This window comes from Nicotiana attenuata, chromosome 5 (assembly GCF_001879085.1).
Source record: "Nicotiana attenuata strain UT chromosome 5, NIATTr2, whole genome shotgun sequence".
In the NCBI taxonomy this organism is placed as follows: Eukaryota; Viridiplantae; Streptophyta; class Magnoliopsida; order Solanales; family Solanaceae; genus Nicotiana; species Nicotiana attenuata.
Window position 1 is genome coordinate 18,062,887 of NC_031993.1, and position 15,077 is coordinate 18,077,963.

Genomic DNA, 15,077 nt, shown 5'->3' on the forward strand with positions numbered 1-15,077 from the left:
TAATCTATGTATATGGCTAGAAAAAGTAAATGATGAATATAGCTAAAGATCCATAAAATGCTAACATTCCATAACCCCTTACTAAGCATTGAATTTATTACCGTAATCTAGCAGAAGAATTTGATTATTATAGGAGAAGAAGTGCAGGTTTACCGTTTAAGGCAAGAAGTGTTCTAATAAAAGGTTTCAATATTGCAGACAAAGTAAGTTTTGCATTGAGAATATATTTACTTTCTTTGGGTCAGCAAATGCGTCTGGCATGCTTTGCAATATATTGCAGATGAATTATCCTTTTATGAACTTTAAGATCATTATCTTATTCGAGGAACTAGGTGTACAAATGATAATTCATTCCACGTAACTTTTTCTCAACTGTTTATCAAATCTCCCCCCCATGTTAGAAAAACTAACTTGTTTCCTCAACTTTGAGACCCCATCTTTGTGCGTTATGGTATTAATCAAAATATACACCGCACATCAATAATAATGAGATAGGATTATTTGGTTCCTGACCCTGAAACCACTTGTGAGGGGAGAATGTAATATACTTTCGCATATAACCTGTATCAAACTGATATAGGTAACTTTGTTCTCATAAGCAATAGTTTTGCTATTAAGTGGAGACACTCAATAAATTATTTTGCTAAACCAACTGTGATGTAAACCAACTTATCAAGAAGAACTATCTTGAATAAAAAATCTGGAAATTATGCTCTATATTAAATTATCGAGCAAGTTACCTTGCAAATACCAGGTAGCGGGTCAATAATAATTGCACATGTAACAATCTCATAGATGCATCTTATGTGGTATACATGGCAGGTGAATGGGCCCATATTCACCTTTGATATTTCCAGCATTCATGGGATTCATCCCAATTTTAATTGGTCTACTAATTAATGAGAACAAGCAATGTAAGAGAATTCGTAAAGAACTTTCTAGTTCTTTAATATTTACCCATATGAATTCTCTTTTATTTTTGCACATCATACTTGAATTAACATGGTTAAACCAATTATGCCAACTGGATAAATTATCAATATTGATAAACTTCAGGTTTACACCATGATGTGTGCAATTATGAATAAACTCCAAGTTTATTATGATATGGGTTTTTATATGGCGAAATACATAAACAACCCCTCCAAGTTGTCCACAACGGTCAGTTGAACACCTTAACTTGCCATATGACCAGTCAAACACTTCTATTTTACACAGGTGTGTCTCGTGAACACTCGAATTCAACAAGCTTCATGTGTGAGTTACACTCGCGGATGACATGTCAATCTGACAAATTATTGAATGACACGTGTATTTCTTAAATAAATTATACTCTATATTAAGAAATACTTGTTATTTTTAATTAAAAAAAATAAGAAAAAGACCCCACTTTCCCAAATCAGACCTTAAACCACCCTAAACCCTAGACCAACACCATGGACGCCGGACACCATGGAAGTTGCAGCTTCCTCTTTATACATTGCCACCGGAAACCTCTACTCCATGCCTAAACACATCGAGGAAAGCCAAAAGGAGCAGAATAAACAAAACCAGATGAAGGTTTTAGATGGGTTCTTTTCAGTTTTTCGGATTTGGGGTCGATAAGGGAAATAGAAGCAATTGAACATGGTGGCTGTGCTTGTACCAGACACCATTTTAAGTGTTTGAGTCACTTTCACATATTGCGTTACTGTATCTATCAATATTTGGTGCTTCTGATATTTAACCTTCCGATTGTCAGTTGTGGATGTGTAAATTTGGAGCTACCGCATTCATTACAAGCTTTTCAGGTTAGTCCAATTGTTTTTGGATTTGTTTAATGGCGGATGGTGATTGTGGTGGTGATGGAAATTTTTGTGTTTTTCCTGTCATGGAGGGTGAAGATGGGTGAAGATGGAGAAGATAATTGGGTACAATATGAAAGAAGAAAGATTGCAGAAAATTTTCCGTTAAGTACTCACTTTTCCAGCCAAAAAGTTCCGGTGATATTGCTTCCTTCTCTAATGGAGAAGATAATTGGGGCAACCCAGAAGATGGAGGAAACTGGAGGAGGTGGTGGGGTCCATATTGAATTATGAAAAAAAAAAAGATAAACCTAATTTTCATGATCTTCACGCGCTTAGATGTAGGTGTAACACACAAAATTTGCCATGTCAGCGGAAGGGGTTTAAGAGAATATACTTCTACCAAGTAGAGGTGTCTGACTAGTCATATGGCGAGTTAAGGTGTTCAACTGACCGTTGTGGACATCTTGGAGGGGCGCTTTATGTATTTCGCCTTTTTATATCAATAAATATCCACTTCATTGTGGTATTCTTTTGTTTATGTAGTACAAATTGGAGAATAAAGCCGGTAGCTTTTCACATACATATTATCCCGCTACAAGTTGTAGTAATAGAAGATATTAAATCTTTCCTTTATTTATAGTCCCAATATAATTAACCGCTTTCGCGTATACTTTAGAAACTGAATAAGTTTCTTTGAGACTTTCTACAACACAATACCTAATTGGTAATTAATTGTGTTTCTCCAAAATAGTACAATTGGCTCTTGCAGAGTTCTCAATTAATTTTGTAGTACCACATATTCATCAAAACCCATACGGTGTATATCTCTTTTAAAGAAAAAGTTATACAATTATGGTTATGGTTTAAATTATATGCAAGATCTGTTTCTTGCATTACCGTTGTCTTTTAACAATCACAATGCCAAAATATTTTGGCGTACAATAGGTACGTGACCAATGACCATTCATGCCATAATAATGACATTATTTTCTTATATCATCTCAAACCTCCTTTTAGAGGTGAGTGCGGTATATTCACTACCACTAGCACGTTCATATTCTTTGAAGAATGAATATGTATTCATAAATCAGATGTTGTCACATTCACATCATGAATGGACCATAATCATCTATATGTGCTTTATAAATTTTCATGTCAAATCGATGACAAATATTTTTCACAGAGTAAAGGATTATTTTGAGAATCCTTATTGTTCTTATTATCACAATGACGATGATTATAATTTCGTCTATTGCCACGTCCACATCCATTGATACCTTTACGGTAATAATTTTGTCTTCTCAGACTTATCACATATTGCTATCACATTCTCTTAAGGGAATTAGAATGGAGCAAATTCAATGGGACGGGTTTTCACTTCTTGTGCTCACGATCATACATGACTTTGATCATGGCAAGACACATAAATTTTACCACTTCGAGTGGTTATAATTCTTACTAACTCCATTAGAGTTATAATTAAAATTTATTTTCTTTGCTTGTATTTAAAATCAAATTATAGAATAAAAAAGAAAAATACGGTAAAATACATACCTTAAATTCAGAATTTAATCATGAAGGAAGTTTATGGAACAATTGACAATCATTATGCTCAATCCCAAAGCTTCTACTCAATTGGTTAGAGTTTCGTGCTGATAACGTGTAATGAAACAATAAATGAAGAACAAGAGTATTGCAGAGAAAAGTAGAGAGAGAGAATTCTTATTAAATTTTGGGATGAATTACAATGGAATAAAACCCTCTATTTATAGGGAGAGAGTGACTTAGCCACCAAGCAATGAACTCTAGAATCTCTCTAAATATAGACATTCACCATAAATACAATTCTATTTATAACAATAAGTTTATTATTTTTAAATTTTAAATATGTCAATAAAATACGATAAGAAATATTAATTTTCTCAGATCAAACAAATTAGATAACAATTACGTACTTTGTGATTAATTTTTTTAAATATTGTACGCGCATAACCGTCTTAACACTACTCTCCTTTTATTATTGAAAAAAAAAACCATATATGTGTTCCCTTTTTAAACGAATCATGAGCTTTTTCTTGTGGGGAGATATTCTATTATTGTAAATTCAGGGGAGCAAAACGAGGATACAAGAAACATTGTGGTCATTTCTTTCAATTGCAGAAAACCAAATAACAATTGACAGAAAATCTGGAGGCAATATCAATTACAGTATAAAAAATTAGGACGAGCTAATCTAAAAAGCCTCTTTACGCGGCCGCCGGAACTTGGTTGCCCTTTCGGAATCGGAGAAGACACCGTCGCTGCCTTTCATCCGTTTCTACCATCAGTAAGCTTCCAATTCCCTTATTTTCTCGAATATAAGTTTTGTTTCCATTAGACTCGGTGTATTGGTCTTGTTTGGGTGAATTTAGGGTTAGGGTTTTATCTTTAGAGGAGAATTGGGGATTTATATGGCTGCTGGAAGACATGGTGGATATAGAGACGACGAATTTAGGGGCCAGGGTTTGGAATTTGAGGTTTCAAGGAGGGAAGTTGGTTACTCAAAGAGAAATTATGATGGATTTCGTAACGGCGATAGCGGGGTTAGGTTAAGACGAATGAATTTAGACGAAAGAGATATGATGAGTAATTCAGGTAGAAGTGACCGTGAGCCCGGGGAATTATCATCGTCCAGTGAGAGTGTTTCTGATGATCAGGTCAGCAATTCGGACAATGGAGACCAGTTACCTGTACAGAGCAAAATAAGAAAATTTTCACCCGTTATTTGGGATAATAAAGATGCTAAGAAAGTGAATAGAATGTCAAATATTAGTACAATTTCACTGGCAGCTGCTAAGGTGCAGAACTATTCTACGACTCATAATAATACAGAGCAGTCCCAGCTTAGGGTGAAGGCTATACCTGTTTCCAACGAAGCTGCTTCTGAATTTCCTGACCACATATCTTTGACGCCTCCTGTTGAGGTGCGATCGAGCAATGAACAAGAAGCTAAAATACTTGAACATGATGAATATGTGCATATAAGAGCGTCTCGATGGGTGACTGATGTTGATGATTTCCCAGTTGACGACAATAAAATTCCTCGATTAAAGAGTAGGAAACTAGGGTCATGGTCGACTGAAACAGGTGGGCGTAGGAAATCACTGACCCCTGAACTTGGGAACCCCAAGAGAAATAGGGCGCGGTCCTCAGAATCTGACAATCATATTAGGTCTTCTAGTAGAGATAGTTACCAGGAAAATAATTTAGACAAGAATAACTCCATGGATGTGGATAAGGACCGTAATTATGATGATAATAGTGTTAGCCAATCAGATACGGAATACGAACACGGGCATGATTCTTGTGGTGTACTAGAAGCTCCTCAAAGGAGCATAAACATGCTTCAGGGGTGTAGAAGCGTGGATGAATACGAGAGGCTCAACAAGATAGATGAAGGTACATATGGAGTTGTTTACAGAGCTAGAGATAAGAAGACAGGAGAAATTGTTGCTCTAAAGAAGGTTAAAATGGAAAAGGAACGAGAAGGGTTTCCTTTGACATCTCTAAGGGAGATAAACATTCTCCTCTCTTTCCACCATCCCGCAATTGTAGATGTTAAAGAAGTAGTTGTAGGGCACAAACTTGACAACATTTTCATGGTGATGGAATACATGGAGCATGACCTGAAGGCGTTAATGGAGACAATGAAACAACGATTTACCCAAAGTGAAGTCAAATGCCTTATGCTTCAGCTTTTGGAGGGTGTCAAGTATCTTCATGATAACTGGGTGCTTCACCGAGATCTGAAGACTTCCAATTTACTTTTAAATAACCAAGGCGAGTTGAAGATTTGTGACTTTGGATTGGCTCGTCAATATGGGAGCCCCCTGAAAACGTATACTCAATTGGTGGTTACTTTGTGGTACAGGTGAGTTTCAGTTCAATGCTTTTACTTGTTTTGATTTTAATTTATTCGAAAAGTTTTAAGTACATGGACATATTATTGTTGAGTTGTGTATGTTGCCAAAAAAGATTTCCGTTAAATTCTTTCTCTATCTGATCTTTTAGTGACAAGGATTGAAAAATTAATATTCTTACAGGGCACCTGAACTTCTTTTGGGAGCGAAACAATATTCCACTGCGATTGACATGTGGTCATTGGGTTGTATCATGGCTGAATTGCTGAGGAAAGAACCGCTTTTCAATGGGAAATCAGAAGTTGATCAACTTAACAAGGTCTCTCTTCCGGCTGCATTATTTTGTAGTTAGTGGAGCGTTACTTACAGCTTCGGTGATGTAATTTCTAACATCATTAATGTATTTGTGGGTTTTTCCCTTTCCAGATTTTCAGAATCCTTGGCACCCCAAATGAGACGATATGGCCAGGATTTTCCAAACTCCCTGGGGTGAAAGTCAACTTTGTAAAGCATAAGTAAGTATTATTTTCTTCTATATTTTATCCCTACAATAGACAACTGGAGATTCATGTCTTTATTTTGCTACTGTTTTCCCAGGCTTCCAGCTTTGAGTGATTCTGGTCTGGCTGTCCGGCTTGGCTACGATTTCAGTTTGACAGCAATATTCCCATGTTTCTGTTAACCCATGATTATTCGTTTCAGGTATAACTTGTTAAGAAAGGAATTTCCGGCCACATCCTTCATGGAACCTGGACTATCTGATGCTGGTTTTGACCTGTTGAACAAGCTACTCACTTATGATCCGGATCAGGTACTGATAACCAAACATATGTGAACTTGTAAGTTTGATATAAGCTAATCTTTCCTGCTCAAAAGCTTATTGTTTGTGGTGACAAACTGCAGAGGATAACTGCTGAAGCTGCGTTGAACCATGAGTGGTTTCGTGAAGTTCCTCTTCCCAAGTCCAAAGAATTCATGCCTACCTTCCCTGCACAGCACGCGCAAGACAGGTGTTAATCCCGCGAACTTCAATTGTCAGTCATACTTGATTAGGAAAAAGTTGTCTATTATCAAATATTTGAGAGTTTGTTAATCTCTTAAGGTGATCTTATCCCTACCTTATTCTGCGTTTAGGCGTACACGAAGAGTAGTGAAGAGTCCAGATCCTCTAGAGGAGCAGCGAAGAAAGGAATTGCAGCAGGGGGAGTTAGGGACTGGTGGCTTGTTTTGCTAAGATAAGTGAATAGCATGCAGTAACTGTTGGTGTTTTGTCTAATACTCAGGGTCGATGTGGTTGAGGTTAGAGAGCCATGCGTTGAAATGAAGATGCAAAGCTTGTTTTGACGATCACTTGTGTTGTTCTTTTAGCAGGGAACTTTTGACAGTAGATTGCGGAAAAAATGCTTTGACTATTGTACATGTCTCAGATTTTGTTGCAGGTTGAGTATCACTGGGCGCTGGAACCTAATCATGTAACTGCTTGCATGGCTGGGTGGCGTAGTCAGTTTATCTATTAAGGAACTGTTTCCAAGGAAACTCGTGTATGTAACATATTTCGATTAAACAATTCTCGCAATTGATTTGGATACCTGAGTATTTTGGATTATATCGTATATTTAGCTACATATGTTTTGATCTTTATATTCTGTTTGCAAGAGACGGCGGTGTAAAGAAGAAGGGCACTACATAGCTTTTTCATTGACGAAGAATTTCACAGAAAAGTATTGCACATTTAAAGGTAACTATTAGATCCGGATATCCTTAATATAAAACAGAAAAACAAAAATTGGATCTGAACACATGGATAGTGATAGAAGATGTCATATATGATCACTTATTTCTTGGCCCTTCAGTGATGTTTCCTTCTCATGCGTTCTTTTGGTTCTTTTTACTTGCATTCTTTGGTGAAGTTGCACAACCACTGTCTGCAACGAATCCGATACGATGTATTTGCAAAAATTGTCTTTTGAGATGCCATGTACCCTTAGCATCTCAGACGACATAATAGTGGCAGAATGGGTAGACATGAGAAGTCAAAATTCTGTGTGGGTTTTGATAAATGTCACTGTGGAATGTGATGAAATCGTGGTGAAGTTTCTTAAAATTAAAAGATATTGATGTTGGTGACTTGTGATGCTTAAGTAGCCAAATCTGATGGTGATTTTGTGGTGTAGAGAAGCTTCTGTTGCAATGATTTCCTTCTTGTAGGGACTGCTACTGTTATCGCTATTTTTCTACACCAGATCGTGAGAATGTAAATGGCGATAAAGAAAATACTATTAGTAGCTGTTACCCTACACTATTTAGGGTGATTAGTCATCCATTAACTCGTTCCTGGATCCCTTTTGTGCTTTCAGTTCGCGATTTTTCTTGAGCTTTGTTTTCTATGTAGTGCCCTTTAAAGTATGGCGGCCGTCCGTCTTGGCTGGTTGCCTGATAACCAATTTAGTTATCTTCTTTTTCTTGTTTCTCTTTTATTTTGAATGGTGTCTACAAGATTACCAATTTACAGTAAAATTAAAAATGGAAATGTCAGTGCAGTGCCAAGGCAAGCAGGTTGAGGGAGCTTAGCTACGACCTGGCATATGTAAAACTTCAAATTTATTTTCCGTTCAGGTTCTTATTTTATCTGCAAGTCCAGTAAAGGTACTTTACTTCCCTCAAGTAAGATCGTATAATGCATGTTTTGATCTCTTTAGCATCCTCTAGGAGGTGTTCTGTTGTGTATAAGATAGAATTTTGTGCAGGCAGACTGGTTAATTTGTGGATATTTTTTCTTATTGGATTGTATCAGTGAATACAAATCATGGTTTATCCGCTTTATTAATCTTTTTCCCTTTTTGATTTAGCTAAAGAAAATGTTATTGGAATGCGTGACTACTAGTTTTATCCTTGTATCTGAACACAACTGATTAGTTTAACCTTTTGATTCTATGGCATAGGCATACATAGAAACGGAATGTAAAGACTACAATCAAACGTGGTGCAGGATATGAAATGGTCAATTGAATGTTCCAGTGCTATTTGAATAGTCGCACTTCGAATTCTACCTGTTTAGAGAAAGCGCCATGAGTCAAAAATGATGATTTGTTTTTCTTAAAGCTGATATAACACTAGGCAGTATACCTAGTGGCTAATTTATTAATAAATCTCAAATAAAATTGAATTCAAGATTATTTGACCTGGCCATCTCCTCAGAACTCTAATGCGCAGGTTTGGACATCCTGATTTGTCCCGGGCAGTGTTTTAAAAAGCATTTTCGGGGCGAGGCACAGCGGAAGTGTCAAGAGGCGATGGTGGGGCGAAAGTCTCAAGAGGCATACGCCCGGGCGTTGAGGCGAGTTCTTATAGTGTGGCATAAGCCTAAGAGTCTTTTTTCAGATTAAAACAAAATTTGCTGAACAAGTTCTTAATATAGTACTCAAATTCTTAAAAGTCAGCTTGTAATTATTCATAAGTATTGAATGGCAATATTAAATTTATAAGGCAAGATTTTATTGCTAGAAGCTTAAATTTATGGTCTTTTCCAATTATTTATCTTGTCCACTAGTCTTCTGCTATCTCCCAAAAGCAACGAATAATTAATTAATTTTTTTTGCAAATACAAAGAAAACTCCGCAACAGCAAATTCAAAGTTCAAATTGCAGGTTAGTCATCACTTTTGTTCCTCCACGTAGAAAATTTTATTCTTTTCAATTGAAGTTACTTGTGCTTGTAAGCAGCGTATAATGAATTGTCTTGACTAGTTTGTTGTGGGGATTGAGCATAACTATATATATTTCACTTATTTATAGTTTTCTTCAATTTATATACAATTTTACCTATTTACAAATATTTATTGTAATTATATCATTTTATAGAACATTAAAAATAAAATACCTATTGGGCTTACGCCCCGTACCTCAGGACTTACGCCTTGCCTATGTATATGTAAAATGCCTTGCCTTACTTACGGCCACGCCTTTTAAAAATTAAAACACTGGTGCCATGTTTAATATTTGCTTTCCTCTCGTCGGCAGCTCATCAAAGCATTGAATTAGAACATCACAGGCACTATCAAATGCCAAATTAGTAATACAATCAGCAACTGCATTGCCCTCCATCAAATTGTGATCAATAGGAACATGGAAATCTTGTCGAAATCTCTCGAGTATCATCAATCACAATAGCAATGTTCCAAGGGACCTCCCATATTCCATCCATGATCTTCGTTAAGATCAAGACGATAACTTAAAGCCTCCTTAATCGCAGTTAGCTCAGGTACAACGTTTGAATCTTCAGGGATCTCCTTAGCTTTGACAAACACCAAGTAATTCTCAGTATTTCTAATGCAAAATCCAGCTGCACTTTTCCCAGGATTTCCCTTACTTGCACCATCAGCCAGGGGTATCTAGTAATTTTATATATTTGCTTTAGAAGCAAGTTATGCATGAAGTATGATGCATTAATTAATAATATGAAGATTATTAAAATAAATTAAATATTTTTATAAAGGAAATATTTATGGTTGGCTCTACTTTTTTCTTAAATATTATTGATTTTTAAATTGAAAATCAAATAACAAAATGTGTCGGTTTCTTTTAATCGATTTGGTTTAGTTATTGATATCGTTCATTTTTATTTTTTATTTTGGGATTTTTTTTCGTTCCTATACATTATTGAAACTTTATTACCTTTAATGTCCATGTTTAGTTAATTACCCCGCATAAACAAGTTCTGTTTACAATATATATACAATCCACCTTAAAAGGCTCACAATCCATTATTTGTGCTTTCAATCAAGGGATTTAGAATCTCAAAATCCTCGTCTTCCTCAGTTTCTCAAATCCTCATCCATTTTCTCTTTCTTTGGTTTCCTCCACTCTATCTCAACAAAATCGTCCAGGTGCAATAGAACCCACCAAGAATAATATTGAACAAACAATTGAATTTTTGAGAAAGGCTTGATTGATATTACAGTGGTGCTAATAGCATCAACACAAGTTGATATTCTGAAAGTTAATTCAAAGCTAAAGTAATCATTACAGGAAATAAAAGATCTTATGTGGCGACAACTTTAATCGCCACCAAAAATAGTATTATATATTGTTGTTTAGAGTATCGACCTACCTAAAATTTATTTTGGTGGTGCATTTGTTTACAGTATTGGCTAAAGTATTGACTTTTCTCATAGAAAATATTGCTAATTCAAATTATTAATTTCGTAACAACATTGTCAAACTACAACACCAATCGCAGTTGGATCAAAAAGTATAATTGAGCAGATTTGAAGTTTTAGCAGATTTCAAATTAAATTCAATCGCCTCCAAACTTTAAAGTCAACTTTGTATTAGTATTTCCAACAAGAATCTATGCTGCCCAGTTAATTTCTCACACAAAATTCAAATTTCACATAAAATTCAGTTTCTCCGAAGTGTGACGGTGGCGCTGTTAATGTGAAACTCGAAATTTCTCCACCAAAATCATTCAATTCCATCAATATTCAAGTTTTTCCGTTCAAACAAAAATGAATTAGTGCACATGAGTTGATTTGGAATTTATTCTCTACTTTTCTTTCCTTAATAAATCAACTAATCAGAAAAGAACAATGTATGGTACTTCACATACGAATTAAAAATAAATTTCGTACAAATTTAATGCAAATTTGAATATCTACAACAACTTACATAGTAAAAACAAGTTTTATACAACTAATTATATAGTATACAGCTTATTTACAACTTATCTACAACTTTCATACATTATTTTTTCCCAATTAAACACATCTAAAATATCATACAACTTAAATACAATTTTTATACAAATTTTATACAATATGTCTTTTGTATATTTTGTATCTAATTGATACATAGTAAAAATAAATTTCATACAACTAATTATATATTATACAACTTATCTACAAATTATCTACAACTTTCATACATTATTTCTACCCAGTTATATACAACTACAATATCATACAGCTTAAATACAATTTTTATGCAATATTGTTCAACTTTCATACAATATTTGAATAAAAATATATATATAAATAACAGAATACAATTTTTCTACAATTTTACTACAACTTGACTACAATTTCTGTAATATAATGTATGTCATGTCTTCTTCTTCTTCTTATTCGAGTTTCAATCTGAAATTCAGTCAAAATCAGGTCTAAACTTCACCAAAACACCCTCAAAATTGAGATATAAACTTCAAACCATATTCCCAATTGTTTGCAACAACACCCAATCCAAACAAATAATGATTTTTGAAAATCCAAATTCGAATTCAAAACTTCAAAGCTTTTTAATGGCTATCAATGGTGGAATTGCTGCTCTCTTGTGCAAGATACGGGAGGGGGGATACAGAGAGAGAAACATGGGGGGAGTGTGAGTGATTGTAGGAATTGATTAATTATCCTTAAATCCTAAAAATGTACATAATTGGTAATTTTGTATATAGGAGGAATTAAATTGAAACTTGAGTAGGGAGGTAATAAAGTTTCCAATAGTGTATATGTAGGTAAAAATCTCCTTTATTTTTCTTGAACAGCCCTACTCATAAGTCAAACCGAATACTAGCAAAAGCTTATTATACCTTGAATTATTTTGTGAAACAACCTTTTATAAATTACCTTGACTTGTTAGGAAATCTTATTTTACCTCCATAAAAGATGAAAGCGAATCTGACTTTTCCTTTTCCATGTTAATCCGTAAAAAGAAAGTTAAACCAATAGGAAACTAATATGGAAAGAAGAACATTCCTAATAGGAAACTACCAAAGTTTTACAGCTTTAGGAATCCTTACACAAACAGCATTTGTTTCCATCTCTCTCTATAAAAATACATATACATGTAAAATAGACCTTCAATAATTCTAAATTGGAGTATTCAAGCACCACCCATACTTGAAGAAGACGAGAAGAGAAAAGGAGCATTGTAAGTTTCTTTCACAGACAGTATAATAGCAAGGTTAGTTATTATTCTTATCAGGTTATAACTGATTTATGCTTATTACAAATTTATCTATAATTACTTTAGAGAAAAGGGTTAAATTTGCTCTCCTTGTTTTTTGAAGTTAAATTTGCTCTCATGCTATTCGAGATTGAGCAACTTTACCTCCCTTAGACTCTTGGTCTAATATGTTTGTTTTTGCTCTTAGCGGAGTTTTAACCTGAGGGTAATTTTAAATTATAGTCAAAAGTTTGAGGGATAAAATTGATAAGATAGAAATCAAGCAAATAATGAAGGAAACATCAAGAATGGTGTTAGAACTCGAATCCATGACTGGTGCTCGTGTTGCGGCGACGTTAGTTCCGCCATTGACAGGCATTTTTCCAGTTCTATAGATCCATCATCTGGTTGTGGTGATGTTTCTAGCAGCTCTTCTGGGTCGAGATCAACGCCATTGAAGAACAGTCTCTGTAGTTGGTTGGAAAATATCGACGTTGAAGAATGTGAAAACTTGAATGAACTGTTGTTGTTGAAGGAGCAATTGGAAGGAACAAGAGAGAAACTTGCTTGCATGGAGGATTCTGAGTCCTTTCTATCTTTGTTTATGTGATGATATATGTATATATCGCCGTTAATAGTTCCGTTTAATGGTTATTTCAGAAATTAATATCATGCATACTGATTTTTCGATCAAATTATTGTGTATAGTGATGGTTCTGTTCAGTCATTATGTCATACATATTTTTTGATTAATTTGTAGCAAGATTTTGAAATTGGACCTTTTCAGATCATTCCACACGCAGGTATATCTTCGATGGCAATTCAGTTTGGTTACCACGTAATTATTCTCATATTTGGAAACATTGAACAAAATGAGCAATAAGTGCTAAACTTTCTAAGTTTGCCTACTCCCCGAAGTGTTTTTGTGATGTTTTGTAGGTACATTATAGTATTATACCTTAATTTACCATCACGATACGGGCTCCATCAAATATAGATAGACACAAATCAAAACTAATACTCAGACTAGTTTCTCTGCACGTGCGTTGCACGTCTATATCAAGTCATATTAACTTTAGTGTATAAAATAATCTCAAATTTGTTAAAATAAAATTTAGAATAGTTAATTATATATGAAAGAAAAAAGTCCGTGAATGTGCATCGACATATGGTGACTTACCGAAGTAAAGATGATTGGATATCGTTTGATGCGACGCAACAAACAATCAAAGTTTGATTAGATACATGTTCACTTATTTTTATTTTATGAAGTACAAACATGTAATGAAGCATATATCACATAATATTTCTTTATAGACGATATTCAAAGTATACGTTCATTTCATCTGTTTAGGTTGCTCTGTTATGACCAAAAGTCTTGTTGTTGAAATTGATATCTCAAAGTACAAACTTAAAATTGGCCATATGAGAAGACACATTATGGTAGACACAATCTAACTTTAAATATCGATTAATCCTCCTGCAAAACCTAAATGTACAAATAAAATTTCATGCTAGGCCATAAAATATGATAATAAGTACATAAATTTGTTGGCATAATATCTTGTATATTGAGACTCTAATATCACAAAACCAAGGATTTGTTTATTTCACTGTCATTCTAAGCAAAATTTCCCCATAAAATAATAATTATATGATCACACCTATATTTGAAAATTGTAAATCGTGTATATTACATTAACTTATTCATATGGTACATCAAATGAACACTTTCATGAAAATTTGTAGTTTTAACTTTATTTTTCATTTGTAAATATTATTTTTCTTTTCCTGTTTCCATCATATTCCAAGAAGTGACTTCATAATTACTAACATGCAAATCACATTTGAAAAATATGATATGTCACGTATTGATAAGTATCTTTATGTACGCAACACAATTCATAAATTCCTATAAACAGTAGCGGAGCCAAAAATTTTGCGAAAGGTGTTCAAATTTTAATATATATATTTATAAAAAATAATTTTTGACATGTAGATATAGTATAATTTTTTATATACTCAGTTTTATTTTTCTATGAAAGGTATTCAATTTAACACCCTTCACTCTATGTGGCTACGCCCACTACTTATAAAGAATTATCAAAGATAATGTCATCACTGAATTTTTCGCCTCTTTCAACAATACAAAATGGTTTGAAAAATTTGGGGCGGGAAAATAATTATCGGAAATATAGTTTAGATCTTTATCCTCTATTAATGATTTAAGCATAATTAAATATTGAACTTCACCAAAAGATCTCCCTAAATAAGAGACTCATATAAATTATAAAACCACCAAAAATAGCCTCGCTCAATAAGAGCCAACTTTTGTAGAAGAATCTATGCAAAGCTCAAGCATATTTGTGCTATCAAATTTTAAGAAAAGACTACTGAGAGCTATATGTCACGTCCTTAGTGTTTAACTAAGTACACGTGTGGCACTTGACAAC

General features: G+C 34.2%; 1 protein-coding gene across 5 annotated transcripts; it reads left to right on the forward strand.

The window, feature by feature from the left end:
- On the forward strand, positions 3,873-8,513 carry LOC109225428 (cyclin-dependent kinase G-2-like). Of its 5 annotated transcripts, none has more exons than XR_002067918.1 (7): positions 3,873-5,697; positions 5,870-6,005; positions 6,113-6,201; positions 6,389-6,497; positions 6,590-6,696; positions 6,821-7,227; positions 7,343-8,513. XR_002067918.1 is itself a non-coding variant. In XM_019390086.1 (6 exons), the coding sequence occupies exons 1-6, from the start codon at positions 4,238-4,240 to the stop codon at positions 6,918-6,920; spliced, it is 2,001 nt and encodes a 666-aa protein (XP_019245631.1). In that variant the 5' UTR covers positions 3,873-4,237; the 3' UTR covers positions 6,921-8,490. The 5 variants fall into 5 exon arrangements, 2 of the variants coding, with proteins under 2 accessions (XP_019245631.1, XP_019245633.1); XR_002067917.1 differs by having other exon boundaries at positions 6,821-7,424; positions 8,223-8,490; XR_002067916.1 differs by having other exon boundaries at positions 6,821-7,424; positions 8,228-8,490.

Bases quoted from the DNA above. Each gene is read 5' to 3' on its own strand.
- LOC109225428 (XM_019390086.1), top strand. From the start codon at position 4,238: ATGGCTGCTGGAAGACATGGTGGATATAGAGACGACGAATTTAGGGGC. The intron at 6,498-6,589 runs GTACTGATAACC...GACAAACTGCAG, and splicing joins TCACTTATGATCCGGATCAG to AGGATAACTGCTGAAGCTGC. The intron at 6,697-6,820 runs GTGTTAATCCCG...TTCTGCGTTTAG, and splicing joins GCACAGCACGCGCAAGACAG to GCGTACACGAAGAGTAGTGA.